Here is a 26,084-nt window from a genome sequence, read left to right on the forward strand (position 1 = left end):
GTACAACTTGTATTAGTACAAATGAATTCTGTTACCAGAATAACTTCTGTGTGGAACTGTTTATCAGCTTTAGCTACACTAGGCTTTTTGCAGCAATTCAAAGCATTCTGTCATCACAAAATTAAATGCCATGTGTTGATCTTGGCTTTCTGCCCCACTTTTCCCTCAACTTTGTAAACGCTGTCGGAGTAACTGTGTGTTTCGATGCAATTACACCACTTCTCTGTTCCACAGTTTCCTCATTGATAAAATGAGGAGGATGGACGATTTGGTCTCTAAGTGCTCTCCTAGTTCTATATTCATGAGACTTCCGTGAAGTCTAATAATAATTCAACATTTCTTAAACTAGAGATACAGAAATTTAGTGGCCTGTTCAGGAACCCAGAACATCATTTCATTCCATTTAAGATGACAAGATTCTTCTGTGGCCTCATCTATTCATACAAACAGTCTTGTTTGTATGAACAGGGTAGATCTACAGGGTCTAGCCGCAGCATTCGGCTTACTGCTTATAGGAGGATGGCACAACCTGTTGGTGATGCTGTGCGCAATTTCATCTTCAAAAAAGTACTAGTCTGTGAACCGAAGCTGTCCTAACATCTCTCTCCTTTGGGAAAATAGAGCCAACCATTCCAAATCACTAAGGTGAAAAAGCACAGGATTAGAGTAGAAGCAGTTAACTGAACACTAACATTACCAATAGATCTATTTGATTAAGAATGGAAACTGTAAGCTAAATTCATTCCTCAAACTAAAATATCATCTTTCTCAACAGTGGGACTTTCTCTTCCCCTTGTCTTTATCCCTAACCCACAATGGAAAACACATCAATAGTGTAGAGTGGTCTGCGGGTGTCCACAAGGGGCTCTTGCATGCACTACTCCCACACTATACAGCAGTGGTCCCCAAGCCCCAGTACTGGTCCGTGGCCTGTTAGGAACTGAGCCGCACAGCAGGAGATGAGCAGTGGGCGAGTGAGCGAAGCTCCATCTGTATTTGCAGCTGCTCCCCAGCACTGGCATCACCACCTTGGATCATGAGGCATTAGATTTTCACAGGAGCAATGGTCCCTGGTGCCAAAAAGGCTGAGGACCACTGCATACAGCACTAATCTGCAAGCACTGCAGCCTCCAGCTGCCAAACACTCAGTCCTACAAAGGGTCGATGTGACCTTTGTAACAACTCTTTTTATTCTAGAACTTCCAAAAGACAAGCAAATGAGATGAACTAGATTACCTGAGCCTTGACCAGGAGAGGCTTCAAATGCTCCAGAACTGCCTTCTCTACCTTGTCTGCTAACTGGGTGGCAGAAACACTATGGAGAGATAAAAATGACAATTAAAATTAAAAGTAGGAAAATATTCTATGTTGCACATTTATTTACCATTCCAGGTGAGGAAAATCAAATGATTATAAACCTACAATGCTTCCCTAATTTTAATGGCTATATGAGTCCCCTGGGAATCTTGTTAAAATGTAGATTCTGATTCGGTTGGTCTGAGCAAGGCTTGAGATTCTGCATTTCCAACAAGCTCCCATGAGATACAACACTACTAGTCCTGACCCCACTTTGAAGACAAAGGTTTGAATAACATATGAGGAAGTATGTTATGCTCTCAGTACCTTTCAAAAAAAATGGCTGCCTTTATACAACTGAAGAGGTTAGAAGACTAAACAAATTAAACTAATTTTGTTCTCTCTCAAAACCCCACAGTAACAGAGTTAGACATAAATCCACAAAGAACGTAAAAAAATGCTGCTGGAAAACAGGCAATAACTAACTTAGCTGACTTGAGAAAGCTGAATTCTTGGCCAGTAATGGGAAAAACTGAGAATCCACGCAATTTGCACTGCTGATTTAAACAGGCACAGGACTGGTAGTACCAGGCATCTCTGGCCCTGGGGTTGAGCTGGGAGAGGGTGGCTTAAATATGGAGACAAGAGTCAAATGATGTTTGAGAAGTTAGATCCCTGGGTCCCTTTCCCTACTACGCAGTTAAGACAACTTTCTCTCTCCAACTCTGAGAGAGATCTATTTGCTCATTCTCTGGAGGAGTTTCTTCACTAAGGAATGCCAATCATAGCTGAGGCTGTAGGTACCCTACCAAAAAGGGGGAATCACGTATGCATGTGGAATGCCACATGGTAAGACTTACAGCCCTCCTCCCCAACTCAGCTCCTAGGACACTGACATCTAAATCCTTAACTTTTGGGTAGAAAGATCAGAAAACTCTTTCTGGATAGTTTGATCCAACTCTTTCTGGATAGAAAGACCCAAAGACCAACATGATGATCCTTAGCAAACAATCCACCCAAATGACTCTAGGGTAAAGCTCAAGTTCAACAATTCTTTCATCAGAAATGTGCTACAATAGCCATATACCTATAAAGAAAACAATGAACCCTAATCGGTATTTCATTTCATACTCAGAAATTAATTCGAAATAAATCATGGACACAAAAATAAAAGCTAAAACTATAAAGCATTTAGTAGAAAACATAGAAGAATATCTTTAAGACCTTAGCACTGGCAGTAGTTTCTTAGTTCACAAAAAAGACTAACTATAAAATTAAAAGTTGATAAATTGGTCTTAATCAAAATTTAAAACTTCAAGTCATCAAAAGACACCATTAAGAAGACACATAGGCAAGCCACAGTACCAGGAGAAAATATTGGCTGCACATATATCTGACAAGGAACTAGAATCTAAAAAATATTTCAAAAATTCTTTAAAAAAATCAATAATTTTTTTTAAAAAATGGAAAAAAGACTTGAACATATACTTCACAATAAGCACTAGAAAAGGTGCTCGTTATCATTAGATTTCAAGGAAACGCAAATCAAAACCAAACAAAACCACCACTCTCTCACCAGAATGGCTAAAATTAAAAAGACAAGAAATACCAAATGTTAGCTAGGATGTAAAACAACTATAAAGGAACTCCTATACTAACTAAAAATGGGAAACAGCTCAAATGTTAATTCATAGGAGCATGAATAGACTGCGGGATATTCATACAATGGAATACCACTCAGAAATAATGGAACAAACTATACAGGGCAGCCCACTGCTCCCCTGGCCAGGTTTCTTCCAGAAGTCCAGTGTACCTGGTTCATTTCCAGATGTCCTAAATGTGGTAAGCCCAACATTTGCAAGGACTCACTCATGACCTTGTCCATTGGCTTCCTCGGACAAGTGCCTAAAAATTCTCAGGGAAGCTCAGGTCAGATTCCAAGCCAGACTCTGTTCAGCCTACTTCCCCTTGGGAATCTTCATCTAATGGCAGCAGCATTGCCCTTTCCTTGTTTAGTTAGGTTTGTGCTTGCCTCTCAGTTTTTTAGGTGATGAATTTTATGAATAAGGGTAATGAAAAGATTAACATAGGAATCAGGACAGTCATTATCCCTGGGGGAAAAAAAGGGGATGCAATCAAGGAGGAACACACAGGAGTTCTTATAGTAGAGGTAATGATCTATTTCTTGCTTTGGGGGTGGTGATGCACGGGCGTTCATTTTGTATTATTTTGGATTGCACATGTGCATTTAATATGTTCTTCTACATGTGCAATTTTTTAAAGTAAAAAACACTCAAAGGAATAAATGTAGTACAAAGAGAGAATTATGCTTTTTATATGGCTCAAAGGACAAGTGGGTAGGAGTTGTAGGGAATTCAATTCTAGCACAATCTAAGGTCATACCTTCTAATAGCTAGAGATGACTGAGGAACTGGCTGCCTTGAACAGTGGTAACCATTCTATCATAATGGCTATGTATGAATATGCCAGACAGTTACTTTGTGCAGATGGTCCAGAGGAGACAGAAGTATCAGTTGGGGAAAAAAATCCTTCAAATTCGAAGATTCTATGATTGTATAATTTGAAATGTTAACTATAGACAAAACAAACAAACAAACGAACAAAAACAACACTTGGCCCTCTAATGATAGAGCCACGCCCTTCTAACCTAGGAATGAATGTTCTGTCATGACTGGTGACACAATGCAGAGCTATCGCAATGGAAATTCTGTTCATTTGACTTCAGGGTGAATTATCAGAGCTAGAAAAATGAGCCAAGTGCAGGAGCAACAGCATCAACTAAATCTTCTTGCAAACTTCTTTATGCTTATAGTTAGGGAGTAACACTAAGGGAAAGAATGAAAAAAAGGCAACCTATTTGAAAACCTTAGGCTATATTTAAGCTTACAGGTGAGCAGGACATGCATGATAACCTTCTCTAAGGCCAAGAGAAAAGTACCTTTGAGGGCAGCACAAACAAACAGATGAAAGACTGATCTTTCAGACAGAAATTTTGGCAAATTATAGATATTTCTTCAGTTATCATTCAAACTCCACATGAAAGAAGTATTTCCTAGCAAAACTACTGTACAAAATTTACATGTAGGCATGCAGGTACTCTATTCATTCATTCATTCATTCATTCATTCATTCATTCAGTGAGGTTAGGCCTAAATAATCCAGGTTGGTTGGTAACTGTCTAGACCAATTAGAATATGCAAGCATTCAGTATTCTTCCTCAGAAGCAAATGCAAACCTCAAGTTTTGAAGTCTATCTATCTCTTCAGCTTTGAGTTTAATAAATTCCTTTGCTCTTCTGGAAGTTTCAGCATCAAGCCAACTGAGCCTAGAGGATAATACAAAGCAGTCACCCCAACTCTCCTGAAAGCAGCCAGGACTCCCTGGGGCTCCAAACTTGGCTCTATTATAGGCTTCTTAGGCAACTTCAAAGTCTTTTAAACAGGAAGCAGCCAATAAACCTAAGTGTGACTATATCTCTAAATAATCTCGACTAATTGTTAAAATAGCTGGATGATGTAGAACAGGTCTGCTTTATCTTTCTCTACCTCAGAAACAGATATTCACCTCTGTTTTTGCATTTTGTCCATTTCTTCAGCTTTTAATTCTTCGAGTTCCTTCAATCTTTTAGAAGTTTCAGCATCAAGCCAAGCAAGTCTAAGAGACAGTACAAAAGAGTCAGACCAATTCTGCCTCAACCTGCAGGGTGTCATTACCACAGAAAGAGACTGGGAGTCAGGATCGCACAGAGCACCAATCCTGGCTCCATGAAGGACTCAGGAAGTAATGCAATCTCTCTGTACTTGTAAAGCTTTCCATGTAATGTTCCATGTAGAAAGACATTTCTATGCAAAAGCACTCCTAGCTAGTGTGTAGAACAACAAAAAATTGCCCACAAATATTCTCAAGAAAACTAGTCAACACTGGACTTAGGATTTCTTGTTCGACTATAAAACTGTTGCCATAGCTACAAATTTAGAGAAAGAAATGGACTCCTAGGAGAGCAATAAAGGCACTATGAAGTCAAATAAAAACAGGAAGGAAAAGCTAACTCTGAACAACTTTACTGTATGTGGAAGGGCTTTAATTCTTGCAGTTTAGGATGTGTGAATATTACTAAATTATTTAATGGCCCATTTTCATTTTTGCTCTTCCATAATTGCAGGAACAATTGCAGAGACCTATTTTCATTGCTGTCCCCTATGGAATGTATTCACCTCATCACTCCTTATTTAAGAACTATTCTTCCAGGCCTAATTTATTTTTCATCTCCCTCCATGAAGCTTAGATCTCTGCAACAAGAAGTATCCTGTCCTCCTTCTAAAATCTCTCTGTTCTTAACCTTTTAGTCTTTAGGGCATATATCATGTTTTATCTTAAATTATAGCTAATGACATGTCCTCCCTATTGACTGTAAATAGCAAGCAGAAGGCTGGGATTCTGTCTTTTTTACACTTTTTAGAAAAGTCTCCTCCATAGAGCACACAACTGTACCATGCACAAAACAAGCAACTGGTAGACAACTGACACATACAATTTTTGAATGAAATAAAAAAGAATACAAGAGGTGTTCACTGTCTAAGCTGTATAGCTTGACAGAAAAGGTTAGTAATTTACATTTTAATAACCAACTTTATGTAGAGAGAAGAGAAGAAAGAGTTCACTTTAGAATCTATGTAAAAGGGGCCCTTAAATTTTCAAAGATTTGAAAAATACCAGCACAAACCTAGCTGCTTCATGCTCAATAGCACCTTTCGACTGACTTTCCTCTTGAGTATCTTCTTGCTGGACAGACTGCTCTTTTGTGGCATCTTTAGGGCTAGATTTCACCTTTAGCCACGCAGCACTGCAAAAAAATGGAAAAGTATATATTTTTAATCATTCATTCCAAATCTAATGACTCACTGAAAGGTGACAGCTCAGAGATGACAAGAGCATTAACTGAATGGTAATCTCTAGAATGGGGCCCTAAAGTGGAAGATAAATGTGATCCTCTAGGACTCAGGCTCAGTGTTAAAGGAAAGAAGTTCTTTGCTTCATAGAAGCAATCACTATTTTAAATAACAAAAAATAATTACCAATTACAAAATGATGGGTGAACTTCAAAACTATGTTATAATATATAGATCTGGGTCACTAATTACATTCCATATTACAAAGCAATTCTGTAGCTTTATACCGCCGAATACAGCACTATGAGCCTACAAGCCTTAACAGCCCCCCTCCCTCACCCATCGCACATTCACCCTACAAGATAGTCCATTACATATTTGGTTTGCAATATAAACTTCAACTAATTGATGTTTTTATGAGCTTACCAACTGAGCTCACACTCTATACTAACGCATATATAAAAACAGAATTTAGAGCAGAGAAATAAAAATGAAAAAGTCCCATGCCTGCTATATAAACAAGACATTAAATTCTCTAGACATGGTTTTTTCAACTTTAAAGTGACGGTTGATGGATAAGCATAACCATTTATTCCGAATCGTTCAAAGTCTTAAGGGGAATCCATTCTCCCAGGCTTCTCACTGTCTTCTGCTGGCCTCCCAAAAAGCAGACCCCTAGAGCCACCTAACTTCTCACTTACTTTTCTCCTCACATCACTGCTTTCTGCTCCCTTCCTTTTAATATCCTACCTCTTGGTTCTTCCCTACAGTGTTTTCCAGCACTGTCCAATGGTAAACGAGTCCTCTTTATCTTTAACTAATTCCCCAAAGACTACTTCCACCTAACTGACCCTACTGGCCCTGGAAGACAGTGTTTTCTCCCTAGCTCCTCATTCTCCATGCGCTACGAATGAGGGTGACGTGGCAATCATGTCTGCATTATCCTAACTGTCCCCTGCAGTCAGGACAGTGTCTATGAGATATATATGGTTTGATAATTCTTGACTTAGAATTAGAATTACTTTAAAATATTCATTCATTCAGCAAAGATTTACAGGAAGCCTACGACTTCCTAAGTGTCGGGCACTGTGCTGGGCACTTAACACTCAGATATGGGGAAGACACAGTTCCTGGCCTCAGGTAACTAGAGTCTGTGGGTGAAGAGACAAGTGAAGTGAAGCCCACAGGAAGTTACTCTACCCACAGTCAGGTTTTTAAATAAAAACTTACCATGTGTTACTCACCTAATTGAGATATTCTTTGTAATAGAAACCCAGGCTGCTGCTTTATTTGTTCTAAATAATAGGTCACTTTTACCTATGGAGGAAAAATAAAATCACATACCCAAACAGTCCCTTGAATTTCTACACACCATTTAGGAGATGCTGGTGGGGACGTAGGGTTTGGAGGTATCCAAGGAGCCCTATCGTCTTTCACAGGTTGTTGGTTCATTTTTAATCTGGATGAAACTGTTGTTCGTTGCAACCTGCTTTTGCTGTGAGATTGGGTTGGTCTACCTTTTTCAGCTTTGTGGAGTCCCTGTAAGAGATAAGTATAAATTATAAAGCCAAAGGACATCGAAAAAACTGATTTTAGCCTCTGGGTTACTGAAACTTCAAGTGCCCCTATGCTATTCATGCAAAAACCAACTGGAAAGCACTGCAGTAGAAATTTGGAGGAGAGTGTAAATTATACTGAAGCCACCCTGGTAGGGTGGAGGGGAGAGAAGGTATAAAATTGGAATCCCTAGCTTTGCCATTGCTTTATATATAATATATAAAATATATTTATCTTTATATATTTTTTTCCTAATTAAAGAAACAAAAAAAGGTAAACTGTTAAACATTCGTAGTTAAAATGCTTAACCTCTCTGAGTCTCAGGTTTCTCATCTGTAAAATAAGAGGTAATTTCTTCATGGGGTTCTAGAAGATTAAACAGGCTAATATAGGAAGATTATGATGAAGGAGAAAGGCATATGCCATCAAATAGAATGACTCAGGCTATTTTAAAATGCTATAGAGGACGAAGCTTTCTTTGGAGAAGATCACCAAGTTGAATTTTTATAGACTTAATCCTAACTTCGCGATGATCCCATATAAAAGTCTGTTTGGAAAGGAATAAAGACTTGACCCAAATCCATGATCTAGCAGTATCTGGTGATAAATGCTAAATATCTTTTTATCAGTTTGCTACAGAAGCCTCTAGATAGCACCATCAGATAACAGTAACCACATTAAGAATATTTAGAATAGGAGGTAGTCTTCTGGCCAGTTCTCCACTGGTAGGGCCTTAAATTAAATTTTAGAAGCTTAAAATACAGTTTCAAGCCAGCTGGCTCTCAAAGCCATATTAAAAAGTACTCACCTCGGGTTGCCTTTTAATATTGAGTGGTTATTATATCAATATTCATCTCTATCAGGAACCAAATCTTAATCCCTTCAACTTTCACACTTCAAATCAGAAGCAGAAAAAAAAACAAAACCCTCAATTTTAAAATAGCCTGCCTGATTAGGACCTTGCTATCAAACTAGTTAGGATCTAACCAAGCCAGGACAAGAGAGAATGCTCTGTCCTACCAAAATATTAAAAATTGCTATTTTCTGTTAAAAAAGAAAAACAACCTAGAGCTAAACTAAGTCAGCTTAATTTAGATAGTTGAACTCAAGGGTCTTGCATTCAAATGCCTGAGAACTCAAATCCTGGCTAGTCTATAGACTAGCATTCCATAGACTAGTACATTCCATAGACTAGTACATCTTGTACTAGTCTATGTGACCTTGGGCAGTGTCAGGTTAATACAAATGGGCCAAAAGAAGGAAGTAATTTCATACTTGCTGTAGCCTTGTCGGTGCCAGAGTATCTTTCTTCCTAACTGGCTCAGTTGCAGGCCTCTTCTCCGCTGCTTTTGTTTTTGCCAGAGCCAATGCCTTGTCTCTGAAGCTTGCATTTTGGTCTAAAATCGACAGAGCTTCTTCTGGAAGGATATCAGCATCTAATACATCAAATTCATTCTCCAATCTCTGAGTCACTGGAAGCTCTATATCAGGTTGATAATTATCTATGTGGAGATTTCAGAAGGACAAACTGAGGGAAATGCTATTCAAATCAAGTAGGTGAGAATGATTATCTACAGACAGATAAGCTCCAAATATCTATCCCAGCCCTGTTAAAATAAAAAGTGAGGTGTTTCATGGCCTCATCCTATGATTGGTGCTCCTCATCCTATGATTCCCACTACAGCTCTACAGGTGGAAACCTAAGTGTCATGGTTAACTCCCTGAATCTCACTGCCCACATTTACTCGTTCACCTGGTCTCTTGGACCCTAATTCTAAAATAGCTCTTGTACTTACCTCCACCCTTCTGCCAAGGTCAGGCTTGCAATATCTTGTGACTACAATAATAGTATCTCCTAACTGACCCTTTCTTTATCACCAATCACACCTTTTTCACCTGACTACCAAAATTGTTTTTTCTAAAATGTAAATATTTAAATGTCTCCTAATTTGATACAGAATAAAGTCTGACCTCTACAACATTCGACTAGCAATGGGAAAGGAAATAAAACTGTCTTTATTTGAAGATGAGATAATGCTTTCTATGTAGAAAATCCAAGAGAATCTACAGATAAACAATAACTAAGAAGAGAGTTCAGCAATGTTTCTGGATAAAAGAAGATAAACATACAAAAATAAGTATCATTTCCATATTTCAAAATAATTACAGAAAAATATAAGAGAAAAAAACAAGCCATTAACACTGACAATAAAAGCTGTAAGGCAGTTAGAAAGAAATCTAACAAAAGATATACAAGACTTTTATAGAAAAAATTCAATGGTATTTTTAAAGAACTTGAATAAGATACAGATAAATTATTTTCATGAAAGGAAAGAATACTGTAAAGATGTCAATTCTTCCTGAAGTAATCTATAATTTCAAATGCAAATTCAATTAAAATCCAACAGATTTTTTGTGTGTGTGTGTGGGTATAACCAGGCTGATCTTAAAATTCTTATGAAGAGTAAAATCCCAAGACTGCCCAAATAATTGCACAGCATAACAACAAAGTGGGGAGTGGGGTGAGGGCGGGAGTCTTATTCTACCAGAGGTAGTGTTTGTGATAAAGCTGTAATAATTAAGGCAGTGTGGGAGTGCAGCAGGAACAGGCAGAGACCAATGAAGCAAAATGGATATGACAAAGGCAGCATGACAAATCACTGAGTATGAACTGGCTTGTTCAATAGGGCTGAGACTATCCTTATTCATAGGAATAAAACAAAACAGAATCCTTGCCTCATACAGAGCAACACTTAAATTCTAAATGGAACAAAGACCTAAATGTGACAGGAGAACTTTAAAGCTTTTAGAAGTATAGCAAGACAAGGCTTACTTATCAAATATATGAATTAAAATATGATTAAGTTTAAATTTAATTATACTAAGCTACAACTTCTTTTGACACCATAAAGTCAACAGATAAGGCAAAGTCTGGAAGCAGATATCTGTAATGCATATAATTAACACAGGATTAATATCCAGAATATATAAATGTTTACAATCTATTAAGAAAAATGAACAATCCAATAGAGGAACAGGCAAAGGACAGAAATTAGCAACTTAGAGAGAAAAGCTGAACTGTCAATAAAAACATGAAAAGATGACCAGAAAAATCAAAATTAAAACAATGAGGTTCCATTTCACATCTACCAGATTGAAGGACACTTTTTAATGTGAAATATCAAGTATAAATAAGGATGTGGAAAGCATGAGCAAGGATATACATGCCATCATTGTTTAGCAAAAGATTGGAAATAACCCAAATGGCCAACAGTAAGAGGTGAAAATAAACTATGGTATATTCATACAAGGGAAACCTATAAAACAGCTAGATTAATAAATTAGAATGCATGTGTCAAAATGAACAAGGCGTACAGACATAGATAGGGGAGCACACTGCAGAGTGATGCTTTCTGCAAGACACTATTTATAGTAAACGTACGTATATGTGACAATACTGTGTATTGCTTATGGATAGATACATAAGCAGTACAAGCATAAAACCAGAACAGGTCCATACTATACTAATAACAAGAGTAACCTCCGATGAGGGAGGGAGGGGAATAGAATGGAGAGAGAAATATAAAAGAAAGTTTTTCAGGTCTACCTATCATTTCTAGTTCTAAAAAAAAAATTCTGAAGCAAATAAAACAAAAGTGTTAAAATTTGTTTAAATCTGGGTGATGGATACACAGATGTTTACTATTTTCATTCTTTGTTTTAAATCGTTCATAATGAAAAGCGAACTGCGTTCAGTAGTTCAAGAGCCAGATTCAGATCCCCCTGCAACTCTTCTTTAATCAGGTACTTTTCAAGGCCATGGAAGTTACACAGCAAGGAAATATAAATAAGAAGGAAAGAATGCTATGACTAAATCATCAATCTATAATTATTAACCCCCAAGTTTACATAGTGCAAGGCAACTCTGACCTCTAGGTCCTAATGCCTTTCCAGTTATGATCTGCACAAATCAACATGCAAATGCAGTACAAGTTCTAGGGTAGCTGAGTTTGAGGACTTTGCTGGAGGTGGGGAGGGAGCCACCATCCTCATATCCAACAAGTTATATTAATGCAATCAACCCATTCCAAGAACAGTTCAGAAGCCGCAAAAGAACTGTACCAGCCAACAATGACATAAATCATAAGATCTAATCAGGCTCACAAAGATTTCCCAACTGAAAAGGGCAAGAGAGACAGTTTTCTACTCAAGTAGCTCCCTATGATTTTTTGAAGGTAGAAGTCAGAATGGACAAATTAGGTAAAGTGATATATAAAACAGAAACGGAAAATGTAACCTTATGAAATCCAGATCATATAAGGAAAAGAAGAAAAATGCAAATACGAGGGGTACCACATCCTTACAATAAGCAAATCTATAAAATTTGCAAAGTGACTAATTATAACCACACTTCAATTTGCAATAGGATAATAATGGTTATTATCACTTATATCTGCACAAACTTTCAGTTTATAACATAGTTCGCATTCACATTTGAGTCTCACCATGACAAACACAGCAGGCAGGACAGTGATTAGTCCAATTCTTGAGATGATTATTATGAATTAAAAGCAATTTCTTACATTTTCATAGCATTTAGTAAGTACCTAATTTGCTACTTAGAACAACTAAATCACATAGGATAAGGACTACTGTCCCCATTTCACAAATGAAAAAACTGAGGTTTTGAGAGATTAAGTCACAAAGTGGCAGAGCCGGGACTAGAAGTGAGGTCCTTTTGGTTTGCGTTTTTCCCATGGTGGTCTGTCTTCCTGCTTTCCCATTTGTTCCTATGGCGAGTTTTCGATTAGTAGGTTTTCCAACTTCTCTCTTTGAAACTGTTCCTATTTTTCACTAATCAGTTATTGGCACCTCTAATCTCCTAGCTCATTTAGGAAACACGTCTTTCTGCAGATCTGGAAAGTTCTCCACATTTCCTCCAGAGTATCACAAGTGAGCCCCCAACACTCACTATTTAATCTACTATGATCTGCTTTTCTTATTCAGTGGCACCTCTTCATTGAGTCTCTCACTTAAGTGCCTAACACTGGGCTGGTCACAGAGGATAGAACAGCAAATAGAAACTCTTGTCCTGAAAGGAAAGGCTGGCAAAGGCAAACCTATTTAGTTCTAACTACCTACCAATGAAGAAAAAAGAATATGGCATTATAGTGAAAAAATATCTAATAGTAATCCAGTAAATTAGGTTTTGCTACATTCATGTTAGAGATAGTATATTATATGCTATTAAGGTTCCACAGAATTAGTGGCAGATTGAGAAATAAATCGAGTGAAAACCGGACTGACATTTAACTTTCAAATCAGTAGAGGAAACAAAATGAAACAAGAAAAACTTGATTAATATAGTAAATTACAACAAAGGAAAAAAAAACTTGGCAAATGAAAATCATAAAATAAGGTAGGAAGAAGTTCAAATGTATCATTAATCTCAGTAAATTTAGGTTAAATATAGAACTCTACAAGTGTTAAAAACACCAACAATAATCTATTTACAAGCAACTTTCTTAAAATAAAGACAGTAAAGGAAGACAGAACATAAAGGAATGGAAAATGTTATTCTAAGTAAATGTCAAACAAGTTAGATGAAACAACATTAATACCAAACAAAACAAAATCCAAAGTGAATAATATTACAAAAGAAAAAAAGAAATATTTAATAATAATAACACATAAAATCCACCAAAAAGATTTAGCAGTCAGAAACTCTTAGGCACACCACAGCACAATTTCAAAATATACAAAACAAAAATGAATAAAAATATAATAAGAAAATAAGAAAATCTCAAGTATCATAAGAGACTTTAACATACCTTTATATGAGTCATCTACAGATCAAGTAAATAAAACCAGAAAACTATAGAAGAAAAAGAAATAAAGATTGGAAAGGAGGAAATAAAACAATGATTATTCAGAGATGATATGATAATATACACAGAAAAATACAAATAATCTACAGATAAATTATTATCAATAAATTAGCTTAGCAAGGTTGCTAAATACAAGAACAATACATAAAACCATACGTCTATATATCAGCATTATACATCAGAAATTAGATTTTTAAGAAGACATCATTTATAAAAGCATTGAAAATAGCAATATCAAGGAATAAATCTAATGAAAGATGAACAAAACTACACACACAGAAACTATAAATTAGAGTATCTAAAGACAATCTAAAAAAAATGGAGGGATATACCCTGTTCACGAATTGGGAAATCAATATTCTAAAGATATCAATTCCTCATAAAAATTCCAAGTTTGGTTTTCACTGATGTTTTCAGTGGGACGGGGAGGGAGTAAAAACGGACAAATTCTGATTCTAACGTTTCTATGGAAACAAGAAGGGTCAAGATTAGCCAAGACACTCTGGAAGAAAAGGTGGCAAAGCTGTTTAACTGGATATCGAGACTTAGAATAATTAAGATAGTGTACACTAGCATAAAAACCAACAATTAGATCAATGGAGGAGAACAGGGCGGCCAAGAAAATGACCCACTCATATGTGGACAGTTACTTTAGGACAAAAGTGACACTATATACCACTTCGGCGAAAAATTAATCCTTTCAACAAATAGTACTAGCTCAACTGGATATCCGTCTGGAAGAAAATATAACCTTTTTTTTTTTTCTAGGAAATAACAGAAAAATGTCTTCTTAACTTAGACATAGGGAAAAGCTTCTTAAACAGTATACAAAAAAAAAAATACAGGAAAGGTTGCTACATTGTACTACAGTGAAATTAAGAATTCTGTTCATCAAAAGACACCACTGCAACATTTAAAAGCAAGACATCTTATTTCTAAGTAGATATTTATAACACAAAATACCCCTACAAAGAGAAATATTTAATAATAATAACACATAAAATTTTGTCAATAAAAGAGAAAGTAAAAGAGAGACAGAGATCAGGGAGGGAGGAGTGGGCAAGAGACTTGAACTGGCATTTCACAAAAGAAACATGTAAATGGCATATAAATATATGAAAAAGTACTCACACCATTACTTATCCATAAAATATAAATTAAAACCACAATGACAAGCTTATACACCAACTGAGTGGCTAAAATTTAAAAACTAGTAAGTGCTAGCAAGGATGTATAGCAACTGTTCTCAGACACTCTTGGCTGGAATATAAAATGACGAAAGTGCTTTGAAACAAAATTCTTTATCTACTACAGTTGAACAGACATGTATCACAAGACATAACAATTACACTCCTGGGAATATACCCAAGAGAAACATATGCACACATGTACCAAGAGACACATACAAGAACAATCACAGTAGTTTTCTTTACAATTGCGCAAATATGGAAAAAACTCAACTATTATGTTGAATAACTACGGTGTAGCATGTACATCCGAAACAAATGCATGTTATCCATATTGTAATAAAAATCTTAAAAAAAAACAAAACAAAACAGAATAGTGGTATATTCAAACAAGGACTACAGCAATGAACATAAATCATAGTTACACAAACAGAATAGGCGAATCTCACAAAGTGTTGAGTGAAAGAAGCCAATCTCAAGAACATGCCCACTATATAATTTGATTTTTATAAAAGTTCCAAATCAGGCAAAACCAATGTATAGCATTAAAATCAGAATGATAGTTAATTTGGGAGAGGAGGCAGGTGATAAGAGATTGGAAGAGAAGGGTACAGGGGGATTTTGTAGTGCTCATAATGTTCCATTTCTTGACTTGGGTAGTGATTATACACATATACGTTTTCTCATCACTAACTGAGCTGTAAATTTATATTCTGTGTACTTTTCTATGTGTATATTTGACTTCTTTTTCAATTAAAAGAGGAAAACTAGCTTACTGGATTTATCCACACTCCGATAGGAAGAGCACATTAAAAAATTCGGTATTAAAATTTTAAAACTATTTTAAAACACTAACAACATATATAGCTCTGTCGGTTTAAGAAAGACAAAAGAAGAAGAAAAGGAAATCTTTAAGCAAAACAAGAACAGAAGAAAATTTCTTTAACCTCATATGCAGAACGGCCAAAAACCAAGTCAGCATCATATATAAAGAAACATTTCCGAAAAAAAAAAAGGCATAGATGTCAGAGGCTCTGTTTATCCCTCTGGCAACCAAATCAAAGTTGTGATGGAAACAAGAAGCAGCAGCAAGGAAAAATTGCCAGGGATAAACTAGCCATACAACTAGGGAGAAGTCCAAGAAATCACCCTGCAATGGCAGAAGGTAGGACGGGGCGAGGATGCAGGGCTGCCGGGTCTTGAGCGGCTGAGTGAGACGGAGGCTGTGGCAGCGGCAGAAACCTCTTGAAAGGGCTGTGTCTGCAAGCGGATTTTTGTGATGACAGACCTGCTCGCTCTGAGCACCAGTGCCGATTTGGCTGCGATTTCGCTGCGCACAGGGGTCACCAGGGACTTACAGGGAGACACTGTCAGAGTGAGTGCCGAAGCAAGATTTGCTCGGTACAGAAGTGCCAGCGGTATCTGTTGTACCCTGTTAAGCCCTCCCCTCCTCCACCCCAGAGTGCGGGGCACAGCACCTCCATAACCCTGATATCATCGAACTGGATAATAGAGGTCAGTCACCCCACCCAGAGGATTCCCTGAAACCCCGCCTTCCCCAACTCACGGCCCCACCCAAGCCACATCCAGGTGTATTCTCAGGGAATCAGGTGCTTCTTGCTGAGACTCACACTGGAGGAGGCAGCTGGCCTCGGTTTTTGGTATGGCCTTTTGAGGCAACTATAAGCACAGTATCTGTGGATTGCTTGCTGATTCTTAACAGGTAGCCTGGGAGAGGTAGAGGCCTGGGCTACATTTGGCCTGCAGCTGAACCCCTCTCAGGTCTGTGCACCTACTTTGCGAATCCACACTAAGACTGGAGACTTAGAAGCTTGCTTAGTACATAGAAACAGACATGGAAAGGCAGCCAAAATGGGAAGACAAAGAAGCAGAAACCATATGACAGAACAGAACAGAGATCCAGATACAATGTAGTCAAGTAATCTAACAGATGCAGAGTTCAAAACACTGGTTATAAAGATGCTCAATGAACTTTTGAGAAGTATAAAGAACTCCAACGAAGAGATAAAAATGGAAATGGATATTATAAAAGGGAACCATTCTGAAATGGAGAACACATTACATTACCTAAGATGAGAAGTATATTAAATGGAATAAACAGACGAATAAACAAATTGAATAAAGAAAAGGATCAAATGCCTTATCTAAGGAATGGGAAAGGACACACAATCAGAATGGTAAGAGATAAGACGCCAAGACTATAAAAATAATTTAAGGAGAATAGGGGACACTATTAAGGGTCCAAATAACCATCTAATCGGTGTAACAGAAGAAAATCAAGATGTTGATCAGCTGTTTGAAGAAATAATGATGGAAAACTTCCCTAACCTGGTGAAGGAAATGGACATAAAACCCCAGGAAGCTCAGAGAATTCCAAAAATCAGGGATCCAAAGAGACCCACACCAAGACACATCATAATTAAAATGCCAAAATTTAAATGCAAATAAAGAATATTAAAAGCAGCAAGATAAAAACAGATAGTTACTTATAAGGGAACACCCATAAGACTGGCAGCTGATTTCTCAAAAGAAACTATGAAGGGCAGAAGGGCCTGGCAAAAACTATTCAACAGGATGAAGACCAAGGACCTACAACCAATAATAATTTATCCAGCAAAGCTATCATTTGAAATCGAAGAACAAATAAAGAGCTTCCCAGACAAAAATAAGCTAAAGGAATTTATCACCACCAAGCCACTACTAAAGGAAATGTTGGAGGGACTTCTTTAAGAAGAATAAACATGTATCAAAAATAGGAATAAAGAATGATAACAACTATATCCCTATCAATAAGTTCCTTAAATGGAAAAGAATTAAATGCTCCAACCAAAAGATGGAATGGCTGAAAGGATTAAAAAACAAGACTTCTACATATGAAAAGGAAGGGGATGGAAAAAGATATTGCTTTGATGGACCCAGAAGGTATTTAAGACAGAGAAAGATAAACACTATGTATTTCACTTATATAGAATAAGAAGAACAAACGAATCAAAAACAGTTTGGTTACAGAGGGGAGGGGGTTAAGGAGGCTAGGAGAATGGGGTGAAGGATTAAAGTACAAATTAGTAGTTGATGAATGGTCACGGGGATGGGGAGCAAGGCATAGGGTACGCAGTTAGCATTAATTAATACATAGGCTAGGTGGTGGAGGGTCAGGGGAGGGAGCAATTGGGGGGATCATTTTATGAACTATATAGATGTCTCACCAATGTAGTGTATACTTGAAACTAATTAAAATAAAAAAAAAAAAGAAATGAATCTTAAAAAAAAAAGCATTCCCATTAAATCTAGGGAGGGAATGATGTCTACCATTATAGCTATTATTTAATATTATTCTGAATTAAAACCTATTCCCTAAAGCAGAAAGGGAAAAAAGAAAAGGTATAAAAACTGCAAAAAGAGAGGCGAAGCTTTACTTATTTGTATGTGATCTCATCTATCTGGAAAAACACAAAACATAGCATTATTTTGTCCATCAGTAACAAATTTTAAAATATTGCCAATTAATTCTAAGATAACATCAATTTAAGAATGTATCCCAATTTCAGAAATGTTCAAATGTATACCTTGTCATAACAAAGACTTCAGCAAGGTACCAGATATAAGAGCAATGTACATATCCAAAAGCTCTCCTGTAAGTAGCAACGACCAATTTCAAAATGTAATTAAAAAAAGATCACATTCGCAACAGCAATAAAAACTATAAAATATAAAAACTGGAAATAAACCTAACAAGTAATTTAAGAATTTATATGTAGTCTTATATCAGGAATTCTTATATATAGAAAAATATAAAATTCAACTGAAGGGATGGAAAAAGAACATGAATAAATTGATGGGATGACTTCATACATAAAGATGTCATTTCTCCCCTAATTAATCTATGAACTCAATGTAGCACCAATCAAAATCTGGACAGCATTATTTTAAGGAACCTGATTTTAGATTTTTACGGAACCTCATTTTAGATTTCTGTGAAGATAAGCAATCTCCATCAGCAAAATTTTGCAAAAGGAGAACAAAGGGAGAAGAATTGCCTCATGAAGCACTAAAATATGCAAAAAAGGATGATTTTCCACAAAATTAAAATTTTGTGCACCAGAAAAGACATCATAAACAAATTTCAAAAGTTAAGGGATTAAGAGAATATTTAACAATATATGTAAATCAAGAAAAAAAAAAGATTAATATCAAGAATGTATAAAGAACTTCCATATATCCATAGGCAAAGGACGTAAGGCCCAGCAGCGAGATGGCAAAGGATATGGACAAATCACAGGGGAGGAAATAGACATGGCTAGGGAACACATGAGAGAAACAATGATCTTCTCCATTAGTAATCAGGGAAATGCAATATAGAACAGTGATACCATTTTCCACTGAGACCTGGAAAATTTTTAAAATTTCCTTATACTAAATGCTTGGCAAGGATATGGGGAAATACATACTGATGGTCACTGAAAGTTAAAACATAGTTGTATGCCCATTTTTAAGGGCAAGTTGGCAGTATTTGTTTAAATGACATACCATATAAGCTAGCAATTCCACTTGGAATAACAAGAAGTTATTACCAATGTAAAATAAATACATATATATAAAATATGTGTATATGCATATATCTAACATTAAAATGAAAATAAACTTTAAAAAAGGGCTGGGGCATTAACTTCCAGCTCTGTAGAATTTATTTTGGGTAGACCAAAAGCTATGATGTAGGAAAAGGAAATTTTACTTTTTCTTCTCTCTTGTATGAAAGAATACTCCAGCCTCCAGTCTAAGGAAGCAACTTGGTTGCTATTCACTAATCCCAGTTCAAGTATACCCATCGTTGACTCAGTTTTAAATCCTCACTTTCCCCTCAGTGTAGACAATTCCAAAGAATAAAATATCTTGCAATAAACACTTTAAGAAACATACCAGCAAGAAGCTTCTTTGCCACCCAAGGATGTTTTGTTTCCTGTGGAAATATCTCCTTTGCTATGAGGGACCTCTTCTCACTCTTTGGCAATGCACTTCGCCATCTCTCCAAGGCCCTCTGACTACCAATGGGAAATCTGCTCCGAATTTCAGTGAAACATTTCTTCACCTTTTTTGATGATAGTTTCTTTTCCAGAAGGAATTCCAAAGCCTGCCATGAAACAGTCAAATTGTTCTCTTACTTGATCTCTTAGTGATTAAAAAGTCTGACTTTTAATCACAAAACTGAAAATGAGGACTCCAGAGAAATGTTTTATTAAATGGCTATCTCTAATGGTTAATGAAATGTTGTTTAATTTTAAAACTTTATTATTTAGGACATCTAATTAATTAATAAAATAAATTCTGCATGTTCTTTTACATGTTTAGAAAACCGATAGCAGAAAGATAAAGAATATGACTACTTTTAAAGACATTCAAATCCTAAATTTAAGAATCATCCTTTTAGAAACTATATAGTTAATGAAATATAATCCTATATTATAGAATAGGATGTAATCCTATATGTTTTAAAAGCATTTTAATTCTCAGTGAAAACCATATAAACTCAAATAATACTTTAAGAGGGCAGCCTATTTTTAATATATATTTTTATAAACTAAAGGAAATTTTGCATGTCCAGTGGCTTTGGTCACCCATTTACAATAGCAGATCTGTGTCCTCATTTCCAAAAGAGGAATATCCTCTAATAAGTACCCACTTATTCATTATTACCAGGCAGTAAGGGCCTAGTCTCCATCAGGTCAGTACAAATTAAGAACAAGTGAACACAGCCAGGGAGATGTACTTCAGATGACAGTAAGGCAATAAGAAAATAATAAGTTGTGGGATGATGCACTACACCAACAAGAAAGAATAAATTTCTTGCACTAATGAGTATTTTCAAAAGTAGGAGAGATAAAAATGTTTAAGAATCATTATGTTAAAGTACTCTTGCTCAAAATTTGGGAAAGGGACTACATAATCTCCTGAGATCCTTTCTAGGATATGAAGATATGTCCTCTAAATGAATTCATTTTGGCCAATAAATGTTTCTTAATAAGTTTAAAAAGCATCGCATGACTTGACATGCAATCGAAAGGTCTGCATTTGACAATAACATTCCTGATAGTGAGTGATATGTACACGAATATAATCGATGTAAAATACAAACATATTTTCTGGATAATGGAACTATAAAGGTAGAAGAGGCCTTAAGACCACCAAGGGCTAATTAACTGTAGAAATGGTATGTCAATTAGTTCACAATTCTCCCCGCTATAGCACCTTTCCTCTATAGCTAACAGCTTACCATACCACACTAACATAAAGGTCTTTTTACTTGTGGATAACAATGTGTAGTGTAGTGGAAATAACAGTGGCATAGGAGTCAGAAGATTGCAATTTAATTTCCAGCTCTCAAGAAAAATAATTGTGTTTATCTTCTGACCTTTGCTTTTTAAAATTTTATCTGTAAAATAGTAGTAATAAAACCTACTGCAAATCACAGCATTGCAGTAATGATGAAATGACAAAAATATGTAGTAGCACTCTGAACTTCAGAGAACAATTAAGTTTTAACGAGGCATATTGTTCTTGTCTTTGTCACCGATAAGAACTAAGAATACTCTTGACTAGTACATATCAGTTGTGATTTCCAGAAGTCTCTAGCCATATCATGAGACTTGAGGTTCTGCTTCCATACATCTTTAAGTATCCCTTCTTTTCAAAAAGAAGTACAAATGAGTAGTTCATAGTTGGTCATGGGGATAGGGAGCACGCATAGGGAACACAAAGAGCATTAATGTAATGGCTAGGTGAGAGCCACAGGCAAAAAAAAACCAATTAAGGGGAGTGTTTTATAAATTATATAAATGTCTAACCACTGTACTGTATACTTAAAATAATAAATTTAAAAAAATCTATCTAGATTATACACTGATATTTTAATCAAAGCACTAATCTAAGAGTGCTTTACTTTTTACTTTTATAAGCTAAAAATTCTTTATTAAATGGCACAGTCAAGGAACGGAAAAGTCTTTAATTAATGGACCTGGTTAAGAGTTGTTATACATTCTGGACTCAAGCTATCAATTCTCAAAGAAGTGAAATACAATATTATACACTACTCTGTAAAACAATAAAATAAAAATGAAGTGCTTCTTCTGCCCTCAGCAAAGCTTTAATTTACTAGGTGTAGAAGCTTTGCATTGTATGCTCCATAAATCCCAATGAAACTTGGAGATGATAAACATTACTTCCCTGCTTAGAAACAATGTACTTTTAACAAAAATTAGAGTCAATTTCATACCTCAATTTGTTGCAGGATATCTATAACCACATCAGGGACAGAAGAATCAGCATTCAGCTTGGCAGAACAGAGTGAAAGCTGGCGGATAAGACTGCCCAGTTCCCTACACTGAACAGGAACTGGGTGCTCCCCTCGGTCAGTAAACTGAGTGATAAACATCTGTAAGGCCCGAATGGCTCCTCGATGGGCAGCTGCGAGCCTGGACATTGCCCATGACTGGCAATAAATGAAATGTGATAAGTTATTTCAATATGCAGAACTTTTTGATATTAACCCAACCCTTAAGAATATTTAGTCTATTTTCTTTCTATATTGAACTACATTTAGAAAACTTTTTCACAGTAGAGGGAATTGTAAAGTTTAAAAGTTTTCTAATGACAAAGTCTTTTCTCTCCTATTCTCTGTTTCTCACACAGCAACAACAAAAATCTATTTTTAGAACCTGTTCCTTGGAAAGAGACCCCAAATTCAGAATATTTAAAGTGCTCACACCCTCGCTAACAGGTTTCTATAAGCACTGAAGATAACATTAGTGCAGAGAACACACACGCGATACTAAGAAAACATTGCAAATCTAATTTATAAATAATAAGTATTAATTATATTTAAATTGCATCATACCTTTTTAGTGTGTTTAATTTTATGTGGACTCAATTTATCCAATTCTTCCTGGATTTCTTTGACCTGTTTTGTAAAAAGGGAAAAATGAAAAACTTCATACCTTTCCACTGATCTTTTTTGTAGGAAAGGATACATTCTGTCTTGTCTAATATAACCATTTTAATTCATGTCACTTGAAAATGAAATAAGGCTCTTCATTCATGTCCCCCCAAAATAATTACTAGTTTCCAATTCAAGATGGCACAATGTTCACCTTCCATCCCTTGGTCCCCAATGTAATAGGAAGTTAACATGAAGGAGTGAAGATGGAGGTGACCCCAGAAAGGTAGGAAGGCCAGATCATGAAGTCTCCAGTGCCATGCTAAAGGATTTAGCTTTCATCCTTTATGTTCCAGGGAGCCACTGAAATCTTTTAAGCAGAGGTCTGACAGGATGAGATTCATGTTTTAGAATAATCTCTATGTAATCTCTTAGCAATGTAGAGTAAGGACTGAAATAGAATCCAAAAGAATACAGAACAAAATCTAACTCAGGCATTATCTTTTAAATGAAAAGGTCCAGTTGTCAGTTCAAGCAATAAGGCCAACATGTGACTTAAGTGACCAGAAATGAGTTAAAGACTTATTAATGAGTAAGGCATTAAAGTTAAACATTTTTAAAAAATCTACTCATAATGTAAACATAAATCCCTGTTTATCAGCCACTAAATGTGTCCTGAAAGACACTTAACGGTCTTCATTCTTTACTATTTAATAATCAAATTATTTCCTATTCCTAAGCTTCTAGTACATTACAAACATGAGACACATGGAAACTAACAAGGTCCTTTTCTTCTAAGACAAAGGCTCATAACTGAGGACCAAAGGTTTTAGAGTAACTGATTCCCTGGACTTCACTACAAAAATATGTGCTGTATAAGCATTTTTTTCTGGGGAGAGGACCCAAAGCTTTTAGGAGATTCTCAAGAGTCTATGACACCAAAAAGTAAAAAACACTATTTAAGAAGTTTGGCAAGATATACATAATACACAAATGTACATAAAGGCAGATGACAAAAAGAAAAAGAATTATTTGTCCACGTGTTCAGACAAGTTAGCCTCGCAAAAGCATCAGAATTGATGAAGGATACACTGGCGCTATATTTCTGAGATAAAAGGAAAACAAATTCTCTATGAAGGTAATGCAGAAGGCTGAATGTTCCACTCCGCCCTGCTTTTCGTACCTGCTGCTGCAGGACATAGAGCATTCGAGCACAACGAACAGCTTGCTCCTGCCTCCTGACATGGATTCGCCGTTCTTCATCTGGATCCAAGGCTTCTTCCAGTCTGTCTGAAAATATTTTTTACCCAAAAGTGAATTATAGGCCAAATATAAAAACTTACAAAAATTTCAATTACTCAAATGGGTAATAAAGATCTCTATTTTAAATAAGAAAAAAAAAATGAGACTGTCCTAACAACGAATGTCATTTTTCATTAGCCAAGAAATCAGGAAGAAGTGGACCTGTGTAATGACTCAGAGACAGAAGGGTCAGGAAGATATTAACTAGGTCAAGCTCCCCTCCATGCAGGAATTCCCTGAACCAGAACCCACTGGACAGCCCAGCCCACTGAGGCATCTCTTACTATTTTAAAATTCTTTATATTGAGCCCAAAACTGTAATGCTTTCTATTTTTACAAAAACCCTTTACTGTCCTATTTTTATGTTTAGCAAGGTTTCTTTTACACTTTCTTATCTTGAATTCAAAAGACAAATCCTTTCTCCAACATATTAAGATTATATGAATGTCCAAAGCCTTCATAGATTTGTTGGGAAGCACACCCTTGTATACACTAAAGCTCCACATTTTCAAAAGATTAGTTCAAAGAAATTGTTTCTGGATGATTGCCTGAGGGATATGCAATTCATCCATTTCTTCTAGTCCGTGGTTTTCAAATGTGGTCTAAATAAAACTCCTATGTAAGTTCTTATATAAAACAAATTCTTACATAAAGAATTCTTATGTACTACTCCAATGTACTTATATAACAAATTCTTATGTAAAACTCTAATATACAAGTTAGATAAAAGCACTGCTTTATAAGTGTAGTCTATAAATTCAAATCTTTAATATTTACTCATTAAAAAGTCAACTAATATTTTTGCTTTAAAAAAAATCAAAAATTTGAAATCAGGAGTGGACACATACGCTGTCTCAGAGGAGCCTACAAGCTACATTGTGTCTATCTCTTGGTGGGGCTGCACCGCGTGAAGAAACCCGGGATTCATATGCTTACATGAATATCAGTGGTAACAGGCTCAGGTGGGGTTTTAACTGCTCACCTTCCAGACGATTCTGATGCAACCAGTCTGCAAAGCAGCATTTGGGAAGCACCATTGGGTATTTCAGGGCTACTAAAAAAGTGGGCTGCAGATAGGTGTCGTCGCAAACTATTACCAGTCTACGACGAACTAAGAGCAGAAATCGAAAATATGCATTTACAGGTTTTTATAATCTTAATATGTTGGAGAAAGGATTGTCTTTTGAATTTAAGATATAATAGCAATATGCCATTTTTGAGACTTTTTATTATAGTTTAGAAAGTATTGATTTGTGACATTTTTAACTTAAAATAAAAAACAAGCAAAAAAACCCACCCAACCCCACAGAATTTGAGCAGCTCTGTTCTAAAGGTCCCCCTATAGCAGGCCACATCATCAGAGCAGTGAGAGTCATGGCTTTGTTCCCCCAGGGAGCATGGCTTCTACCCAATGTATGCCATACACCAGCACAGAGGAATGTTACAAGAAAGGAGCCGTAATGCTCCTGTTATCTTGATGTAGGAATGTTTTTGAATTGTTCATGTTACATAACATACTCTTCATGAAAACCCACTGACCTTAATATATGAAACAACTGTCTTCTTGACACAACTGTTTTTTTCTAAACGACTTTGAAAATTCTGCAGCTGATTACATTTTCCTTCCCTAACTGGCTGCTAGGAAGCTCAGAAACAAATTTGTAACTCATCCCTAATAAATCCTATTTTTCTTTTCCTCTTTTCCTGTCCCACAATATCCTCGTTTACTTACATGTGTGTGTTCTATCTTGTTCAACCAGAGATATTTTTGTAAAGCACCTTAAGTTCATCATGTAACATGCATATATGTATAAACGTATATTTAAATTAAGAGCATTACAGACTATGTATTACTCTAGCGAGATGATTCCTTGTGATGCTCAACTCCCTACTCCCTGCAGTCCAAGCTGGGCTTAATTCCCCTACTAGTTAGTTTTGGTAACCCTAAATTTTCCACATGGAATCAAGTCTCTACTCCCCAAGGAAACAGAAGGGC

General features: G+C 36.1%; 1 protein-coding gene across 11 annotated transcripts in view; it reads right to left on the bottom strand.

Moving 5' to 3' along the window:
• The window catches only part of KIAA0753 (KIAA0753 ortholog), a 66,119-nt gene that overhangs the window by 18,861 nt on the left and 21,174 nt on the right, over positions 1-26,084 (bottom strand). For 10 of the 11 annotated variants that reach the window (XM_036222013.1, XM_036222016.1, XM_036222015.1 and 7 more), the window contains exons 4-12: positions 23,970-24,076; positions 22,748-22,810; positions 22,127-22,342; positions 19,777-19,987; positions 9,039-9,265; positions 7,579-7,745; positions 6,041-6,160; positions 4,882-4,971; positions 1,237-1,315 (exon numbers count right to left, since the gene is read on the bottom strand). In XM_036222013.1, the coding sequence (XP_036077906.1) occupies positions 1,237-1,315; positions 4,882-4,971; positions 6,041-6,160; positions 7,579-7,745; positions 9,039-9,265; positions 19,777-19,987; positions 22,127-22,342; positions 22,748-22,810; positions 23,970-24,076 (1,280 nt within the window). The remainder of the gene's footprint in view (positions 1-1,236; positions 1,316-4,881; positions 4,972-6,040; positions 6,161-7,578; positions 7,746-9,038; positions 9,266-19,776; positions 19,988-22,126; positions 22,343-22,747; positions 22,811-23,969; positions 24,077-26,084) is intronic. The other variant, XM_036222014.1, reaches the window with a different exon arrangement.

This window comes from Rousettus aegyptiacus, unplaced genomic scaffold (assembly GCF_014176215.1).
Source record: "Rousettus aegyptiacus isolate mRouAeg1 unplaced genomic scaffold, mRouAeg1.p scaffold_m13_p_6, whole genome shotgun sequence".
Taxonomy (NCBI): domain Eukaryota; kingdom Metazoa; phylum Chordata; class Mammalia; order Chiroptera; family Pteropodidae; genus Rousettus; species Rousettus aegyptiacus.